We start from the raw sequence: 9,725 nt of genomic DNA on the forward strand, positions 1-9,725 counted from the left end.
TTCATTTCTCTCTTACCCTGCTGGATAAGATAGAATTCAGGATCCCAATGGATCTAGGTGTTCTTCCCTTTCAGAGTTGATTTCACTGAGAGTAAGGTTTAAGTAATACCACTTCGCGCTCTCTTCCTCTCCTTCTCATATGAGAGTTCTTCCCTTCCCCTTCCCATGTTTAACTTTGTATGGGAAAGATTATTCTATTTAGCGCCCCCCCCCCCATTTCTTGAAGTAAATCTTAGCATCATCGACGATTCCCCCCTACCTTTTTCTTTCTTTGCCCCCTCTTTCACCAAATCTTCTTGGTGCCCCAATCTTTCCCTATGCATGATTCTTCTAACTACTATTTTTTAGAGTTACACAATATGTTTCCCCCACATATTAATATATATAATTTGATGTAAATGTAGTCCTTATAGAAGAGAGTTTGACTTAAAGTAAAAAATAAGATTTATCTACTTATCCCTTTCTTTTATATTTACCTTTTCATGTTTCTCTTGTTTTTTGTGATTGGATATCAAATTTTCCACTACGTTCTGGTCTTTTCTTAGCAAATACTTGGAAATCTTCTATTTTGTTGAGTGCTCATACTTTCCCCTGGAAGTATATAGTCAGTTTTGATGGGTAGTTGATTCTTGGTTGGAGACCCAGCTCTCTTGCCTTTCTAAATATCGTGTTCCAGGCTTTGCGGTCTCTTAATTTGTTACCCGCTACATTATGTGTGATCCTTATTGGGGCCCCTGTATATCTGAAGCTCCTCTTCTTGGCTTCTTGTAGGATTTTCTCCTTTTCTTGGAAGCTCTTGAATTTGGAGATTACATTCCTGGGGGTTGTCTTTTGGGGATTTAGTATAGAAGGGTTCTAAGTACCCCTTCTATTTCTATTTTGCCGCCTTGTTCCCGAACATGTAGGCAATTTTCTTCTATAATCTCCTGTTGTATAGCATTGAGGTTTTTGTTTATCTCTGGTTTTTCAGGCAAACCAATAATTTTCAAGTTGTCTCTTCTTCCTCTGTTTTCCTGGTCTGTGACCTTGTCAATGAGATATTTTATGTTTTCTTCTAATTTATTAATTTTTTGGCTTTGCTTTATTAATTCTTGCTGTTTTGCAAGATCACTGTCTTCCAGTTGCTTAATTCTGGTCGTTAGGGACTGGTTTTGCTTTTCAGCTTGTTCTGCCTTTCTGTTAGATGCTTCCAGCTCTTTCTCCAATTGTGAAGTCTTGTCTATCAGACTGCTGATCTCTTTCTCCCATTTTTCTTGCCAGAAGGTTTCCATCTTTTGGATAATCTCCAATTTGATTTCTTCCAGAGCTTGTGGATAATTTCCATTTTGGGAGGCCTGTTTTGATTTTGTTTGGATTTTATCCTCTTTCTCTTCTTTCCCTTGGGTACTCCCGCCATAAAAGTTTTCAATAGTCACTTTTTCCCCTTTCTTCTTGGAGGCTTGATTTTGGGCCACGTGAGCCATTCTTTGGTGGTTTCATTCCTTCTTCCTTTTTTGTCTGTGTTCTGGGTGATATGGGTGGGTTTTCTGTGAATTTAGGTTGCTTCAGACTAGTTCTTTCCCAGTCTCTGAGGTTTCTTAGTGTGTCCACCCCTGTGCTCAGTGTGCAGGCCCTGTGTTCAGTGAGCTCTCCCCTGTTTTCAGCGTGCCTGCCTCCGTGCTCTGTGATCTCTTCTCACCCCTGCGCAGAAATCTCCTGTAAAACCGCTCTGAGGGGTGGATCTCTGGTATTCCCTGTCAGTTTCCAGGGAACATGGCTCCCCCCCCCCCCCCCGTTACTACAGCGAGGGGTAAAGCTTTGGCCTTAGACAGTTTTTACAAACTCTTGAGTGTCCTCATTGTTCCCAGTTTGCAGGGGACCCTCCATTTGTGAGCTCTCCAGTTCTCAGGGTTCTCCTGTGAAACCACCCTGAGAGGATGTTTCCTAGGAGTCTTTAGATCCCAAGGACCCTGGTGTGCCCCCCCCCCCCCCCCAGACAGAGATGTTCCTCACTCATTCGCTGTCCCAGTGAGTGCTCTGATATCCTACTCTGGTTTGGTGGGGGAGGTGGGGCGAGGAAGGGTGGCTCAGTTCACATTTTTGTGCAAACTTTTCCTCCTTCTTTTAGTGTGGAAATGTTCAAACCTCACGTACCTTCCTTTCTGTGGGGTACTGGAGAGTCCATCTGTTCTTCCAAAAGTGATTTTTATGCTGTTTTGAGGTATTCTATTTCGCTCGGTGCCGGCGAGAGGAAGCGAGTTGTGTCTAGGTTGCAGCCATGTTTACCCGGAAGTCATGTCCTCTTCTTTATTAACTGCACTACCTCTCTGCCTAATTGACACACCATCTTCTGACTTTAGGAATTTTCATTGGAAGTCTGTTAACCCCATACATGGAATTCCTTCCCTAATTATTTCTGCCTTCTGTATTCCCTGAATTACTTCAAATTACAACTAAAATTATGCCTTTTTCAAGGAGTCTTTCCCAATCTCCTTTAATTCTAATTATTTCCGTCTTGATTTTTAAAAGTTTATCTTTTATATTTTTTGTTTGTATATATTTTGTACGTTGTCCTCCCTTTAGACATAGAACTTGGGTCTACAGGACTTAATTAACACAGTGTCTATTTGGGACATGGTTAATGTTTAATTAGTCAGCCAATAAATATTAGAGAAATGCAGATTAATGCAATTCTAAAATCCTACTTCACATAGGCAAAGTTGATTAAGAGGAAAATGATACTTGTTGGAGGGTATGTGGAAAAACAGACACATTAATATAATGTTGGTGAAGCTATGAACAGATGGGCACAGCCATTTTAGAAAGCAATTTGAATTATATACACAAAATTGGAAAACTTATATGTACAAAAAATACTTATTGTAGGTCATAGTAATAAGGCTCTCCTTCCTTCCTGTCCCCCATTCCGGCTCAATCAACTCCAGGTCTCCCTCCTCAAAGAAATTATTCCTAACTTTTTTTTCTCCTTCTAGTTCCACTTTTGGATCTTTCCTTTTCCGTTTTTTTCCCTTAGACTCCTTGATATTATCTCCATTGATTTCCCTTTATCCCTTTAATTTCCAAACCATCTTTCTTACTATGTGTATAGAGAAAAGGAGTTAGCTGCAAGGAATTATGTGGAATTAAAAATGACCATATCAGACTCCTATTATATAAGTAATGTGAGAAAATATAGAACTGGGTGACCTCATATGCTGGAGGTAAAACCCTGGGTAAACCGCTCAATCTTGTTTCCCTCAATTTCCTCAACTGTAAAATGATCTGGAGAAGGAAATGGCATTCTACTCCAGAGAGGGACACAACTGAACAACAATAATAACAAAAACAATGATGTGCTCTTCTTTAGCCTTGATCTTTATCATTTAAGTTATAATGTTAACCTGCTCAAAATACTTAATTTCCATTAATTATTTATATATTTTCAATTAAAATATAATTGTATTGAATTAAATTTTAAATGGTAGAAAGCTGATGCACAAAAAATGTTGATTCACTTTCAAATTTGGTAGTTACGACTATCATTTAAAACAAATTTAAAATGAGGAAGAGAAAATCTGTTGCAGAAGCTGACAGGAGAGATAAGGAAGAGGGAATGAAAGGAAGTTGGAGAATTTGCCAAGGGAATTTACAAAGAAATTGTTTAACTAGAAAGATTTAGGCAAAAAGGACCAAGTTTTTTAAATGATGAAGACAGCAAAAACTAAATCAGTTTTAAAAGCTTTGAAATAATGTTTATAAAAGATCAGAATGTTTTTAAATAGACTTTTTGTAACTATAAAACTAGGCAGTTGAGAGGCAGTTAGGTAGCATAGTGGATAGAGTGCCAGGCTTGGAGTCAGGAGGATCTGGGTTCATAGTTAACTTCAGACTCTAGCTTTGTGTCTGTGAGGAAGTTACTTAACCCCAGGTGCCTAGCACTGGCCTTTCATGTCTTTGAATTGATACTAAGATGGAAAGTAGAGGGGAGGAAATGGAGAAAAAAGGATGGAGAAATTGAGAAAGATTGATTTGGTCCTTAAAGGTGTATGAAATATTGTATTCTCATTAAAAAGTGTTAAAGAAGAGCTGGTCATAGGCAATTGCAATTCGAGCAAAACCAACCTAGTTTTTATTGGCATGCTATTTTATGAAATTATTGGACTAGATAAAGAAATGAAATGTGACATTATGGTAAATCATGTTTTTTTTTTTTTTTTCCTGATGTAGACTTGAAGATTTTGAAAGAATGCTATACTCTCTTTATAGATTCTTTTATCTTTTTCATTTTCAATTCATTTGTACCTGAGGTTATGGAAAACCAACTTGTTTGATTTTAGATTTTAGAATAGAAATAGCAATAGAAAAAAATTGAAGGCAGGAACTACAGAAAAACATTTTCCTATGATTGCATTTTGCAGCAACAGTTTTTGTAATTTATTTTTTGTTAAATTTTACCAGTTTTATGGCAATTGTGATGTTAGATGGATCTTTCTACAGATTGTAAGACATACAGAAACTTTTAAAAATCATTCCACCTTGATGTTTAATAAGCTTTATGCTTACATATATATATATATATATATATATCAGTTATCACTCATATATATATATCAGTAATCCAGGATGCTGAGAGCATAACATGCATGTCAGAGCTTTTGGAACATTGTGATGTAACATGTCACTTTCCTTAGATAAGGAAACTGTATCTATAGTTCATGTCCCCATCAACAGACATGATGGCATTTTTTATTTGTTGAATATGTGATCTAATGAACCAACTACATTTAAGTTTCTTATTATCTAGTATGTTACAACGTGGATGTAATAGAAGGAATCCAGTATTAGAAAAATGGCCCTGCCACTTATATATGTAAAATGAGTATTTCATACTGGATGACTCTGAGGTTCCTTCCAGGTTTTCAATCTGTTTCTATGTCCTATGATATTTTTTGAAGATATATAAGATTTTGTTTATCCTGAGTAATTATTTTTATTTTCCTTTTCAGCTTGTTGGTGGGGAATTCGATTTGGAGATGAATTTTATAATCCAGGATGCTGAGAGTATAACATGCATGTCAGAGCTTTTGGAACATTGTGATGTAACATGTCAAGCAGAAATTTGGAGCATGTTTACTGCCATTCTACGAAAAAGTGTCCGTAATTTGCAGACCAGTACAGAAGTTGGCTTAATTGAGCAAGTATTGCTGAAAATGAGTACTGTAGATGACATGATTGCAGGTATGAGTTATATAAGAAGTGTATAATTTTAATGTTCATAAAGATTCAAACACACTAGATTTCCTACTTTAAATTATACAGATTTCATCTAAAATAAATGGAATTATATTTACATTTTATTTTTAAAAGGAACTTATAAAGTTAAAAGCATTCTCTTCATTAGTCTTTGAATAATTTGGTGAAGCTAAGTGAATTGTTGATGCTGCTTAAATATAAATGCATATATTTTGTTTTTCTTATTTTATTTAGTCTCAATATTGTAATCTTTCAGTCCATCACCCTGCCTCTCAATATTTAATATCCAGAATAAAATTAAGTGCCAAGCTAGTGCAGTAGAAAGAGTGTTGGACTTGGAATTATGAGAAACCTGGCTTTAAATCCTTCTTTTATTGAATATTTGTGTGATCATGTGCAAGCCGTATAACCTTTCTGACTTTATTTTCTCATCTATATAATGGGATAATAATAATAATAATAATATTTGTGCATGCATGTATTTCACAGGGTTCTTATGTCTATCAATGAGAAAATGAAAAATTAAAATAATTGGTAAACTTTAAGGTGCTATTACATATTTTTTTCTGATAGGTTGAAAAAACCCTACAACTACAACAAACATCATTTTAGTGAGCTTGTAATAAAATTGAATCCTATAACATATAATTGTTTTATAACAGACTATTTACCGAACTTCTAGATAATTCTGAGAATAACTATGGTATTTAAAAATATTAGTTGAACCCTTTTACACATCACTGTTTTATTTCTTCAATAAAACCAGTTACTAGTCATTTATTAGGTATTTTCTGTGTGCCAGGCACTATGCTTAAAACAAGAAATAGAAAGACAAAAATGAAATAGTTTCTACTCTCATGAAACTTCTATTTTGTTAATATTTGATCTGGTTTGAAGGAAACTAGGGAGATTCTAAAAATTCTAAGGAATGAGTTTATTGCAAGCCTTGGGGACAGCCTGTGAAATGGGCTCAGACTGTGGAGATGGAACATAGAATCTTTAAGAAGCCTTGGAAGAGAGACTGGAAACATTTTCAAAGTTTTTGCATTCCAAAAAGAGGAGTTAATAGTTGATCTTAAGGTAATAGAGAGCCTCTGTAGTTTGACTAAGGGAATGATATGGTAAGAGCTAGCTTTATAAATAACACTTTGTTGATTGTGTAGAGGACAAATTGGAGAGATAGAGGGAGATAATTGAAATAGGGGAACCAGTTAAGAAACTTTTGTAATACTTGGAATGAGACCTTTACCTGAAGAACTGGGGTGATGGAGAGGGACAATGATGAGAAATATTTGAGAAGACTTGACAATTTATTTCACAGTATGGGATAAAGCGGATGATTCTGAAGTCGAGAACTTGTTGACTTGAAGTATTATGGTGTCTTCAACAGAAATTAGGGAAGTTCCAAAGAGGAATGTCTTTTAGGAAGGACAATTCTTTTAAACATGTTTTGAGTTTGAAATGCCTACCGGATATCTACTGCATATGGATAGTAACAGTTGGTAATGTGGGTCTGTATTTGAGGAAATAGACTAAAGCTTTGTATAGATCTGAAATTTAACTATGTGTAGATATTTGAACCATCAAAATTGGTGGGTGGGACATGAAAGGTGATCCAACCAAGGAGACTGAGAACTGATCAGTCAGGTAAAATTCATTCAGGTAAAAATTTTTTTTTAAATAAATAGTTTATGTTTCAGTTCACTGAATTATTGCCATAGAAACTTGAAAATAAAGGTGTACATCTCTGAGGTATCCATTTTACTTCATGTACCAGAAAGATATGATATCTCTCTTTTAAACTTAAAAAATTAAAACATTCACACACACAGTTATGTTTGTTACCAATTTCAGTCTTTGTTAGTTATCTCTGGAACTTAAAAGAGTTATTAGTAATTATTCAGGATTTTTCTTCTATTTCCTTTCCTCATGATAATCTAGTAAAATTCTGTCATATGAAAACAAGAAAAAAGAAGAATTTTGTAATCTCTTTTCATTTCCTATTAATATTTTATGGAAGAAATAAGTAATATTTGGCTCCCTACTTTTTTTTTCTTCTGAAACTGATGTTTATCTTTTTGACACTTTTAAATTTGCTTTTTAATTTTGAGAATTCTAAAAAAAGTATTTGAAAGATCCTATTTCTTTTTTATTCTGTTATTTTAAATTGTTCTGTTTTATATATTTTAGATTTTTAAAGCTCTTCAAATACTTTTTTGAAAACTGGATGTAAATGATATTTTTATATAAGATTTAGACTATATATTTACATTTTCCCTTGTAATTCTAATCCATTTTATAAGGACATACACATTTGTACAACATTATGTTTGAGAGGAAAAATAAGATACTGAATTATTTTTATTAAAGAGTTCATTTGACTTTAAAAAGTTTTTTCTCATAATAGTAAAATGATTTCTGATTTCTTTCAAGGGGGCAATTCAAAATATCTTTATTATATATTCATTGATTGATTAAGATAAAGTAGCTGTGGATTGCTGATACCAGTTAAATACCACTTATCTAATGAATGGAAAACATGGTAGTTTTCCTTGGGAAATTCTACAGTTATCACAAGAGGGGTTCCTGTGTGTAAACTGGCAGTTTTACAGATTTTACATAATGCACTTTGACCTTTTAAAACAGAAGTTTAATTTTGAAAATTTTTTTCTTTCTTCAAAGAATACACAGTGAGCATTGGGGTTTTATGCTTGTTAGGTCACTGATGTTTAATATTTAAGAGACTTTTTCTTTTTGAGATTAAAATAATAGCATTATAACAGAATTTACTCTGATATAGTTTAATGCTTATTATAAAGCATGTTGATTTTATTTTCTTAACTCATTCCCTTCCCCCTGCCAAAAGATAATTATTTTTCTTCTTTTATTCTGTTAAACATTATTAACTTTACTGTAGACTCTGAAATGGGAAGGAAATAGTAACTAGCATTTATATAATGATTTATTATTTACTCTGCTTTTTGCTCACAACCACCTTGTGATATATAACAAAATTGAGATTCTGAGGGGTTAAAAACTTTGTCCAAGATCAAGCCGATAGTAAATGTTGATATCTGAAACTCAAACTTAGACCTTCTTTGATTACTCTACTTCATTCAGTATTCTTTATATATGTGTGTATATATATATATTTATTATCAATGAATGTGTTTAAAGTGATGCATGTAATAACAATAGTAACTCAGTTGGTATGTTACATCCCAGTAGTTCAGTTTCTTTTATTGATGACTAAATTTAAAGGAAAACTTTTCTTTCTGATAATTCCATTTCTGTATAAATGGATTAATATTTTAACATGAAATCGATTTTTTCAGTAGCTATTCATTTAAAACCCTTTCAAATTGTATAACTTTAGGAAGAAGAAACCAACTGATCTCATTATTCCAGATACATTGATTAATAATACTTCATTATAGTCATGATCCTTAAGGTAGTTCAACAAAAGACTTTAGATTGTGTACCTTGAATGGTTCAGAGGACAAACATTTAACTGTTTATTCTCATTTCACTTGTATTGAATGATTATGACTTGTAGAAATTCATTCATCTCAAATAATATGTTCTTTGCATGTGTTCATATAAAGATCAATTATTTGTTAATATGAAATTGGTTTTATATGAAACCATTCTTGATCCATGTTCTACATATACAATAAAATATCAACATGCCCCTTAATTATATATGAAGAGATATAATTGTTAGGAAAGTTTTTTGAACATATTTATTGTTAAATCTGTTTGAGTACTACCAATAGCTCTTGAAAGCTAATGCGCAAATAAAGTATAATAAAAAGTTGATATAAATTGATACTTAAGTATTGCAAAGGACGTTACTTGATGCTTGTATTGCCTGTATTTTTGCTGCTGTTTATTAGAGGGGTTAATCAAGAGATGACTATTTATGGATATTTAGAAGTATTTAATGAAACTTTTAAATGAACATATTTTCTCTTTTATAAAAATATTGCTTTGACTGGTTCTGGGTTGCAACTAAAGTTCAGAATAATTTTATTTTCCTTTGAAGATCTCCTGGTTGATATGTTGGGGGTTCTTGCAAGCTACAGTATCACGGTAAAGGAGTTGAAGCTTTTGTTCAGCATGCTTCGAGGAGAAAGTGGAATCTGGGTAAGCTGTAATGAGATAGAGAAGTTCTAAGTATCAGTGCATTAGTGCTTGTGGTTCAATAAATTGTCTCTAGAGAGCTATAAAGTTAAATTTTTAATGTTAATTGAATGTTTCTCTAAAAGAAATTTTAGCAACTGATTTAAAATTAATTTACTATTTAGTCTGAAAATGGTCTTTTGGCTAACATGGCATGTAAGATATTATTACTGTGTGGGTACACTGACAGTTCTTCTATTTTATTGTTTCCTCAGCCAAGACACGCAGTTAAATTATTGTCAGTCCTTAATCAGATGCCACAGAGACATGGGCCTGATACTTTTTTCAATTTCCCTGGCTGTAGTGCTGCA

The 9,725-nt window shown here is 33.4% G+C and overlaps 1 protein-coding gene across 7 annotated transcripts in view; it reads left to right on the forward strand.

Annotated features, from left to right (window-relative positions):
* Positions 1-9,725, forward strand: part of NBEA (neurobeachin) — an 829,579-nt gene that overhangs the window by 98,110 nt on the left and 721,744 nt on the right. For all 7 annotated transcript variants that reach the window (XM_056794740.1, XM_056794741.1, XM_056794743.1 and 4 more), the window contains exons 2-4: positions 4,986-5,217; positions 9,278-9,378; positions 9,630-9,725. In XM_056794740.1, the coding sequence (XP_056650718.1) occupies positions 4,986-5,217; positions 9,278-9,378; positions 9,630-9,725 (429 nt within the window). The remainder of the gene's footprint in view (positions 1-4,985; positions 5,218-9,277; positions 9,379-9,629) is intronic.

This window comes from Monodelphis domestica, chromosome 4 (genome assembly GCF_027887165.1).
Source record: "Monodelphis domestica isolate mMonDom1 chromosome 4, mMonDom1.pri, whole genome shotgun sequence".
NCBI lineage: Eukaryota > Metazoa > Chordata > Mammalia > Didelphimorphia > Didelphidae > Monodelphis > Monodelphis domestica.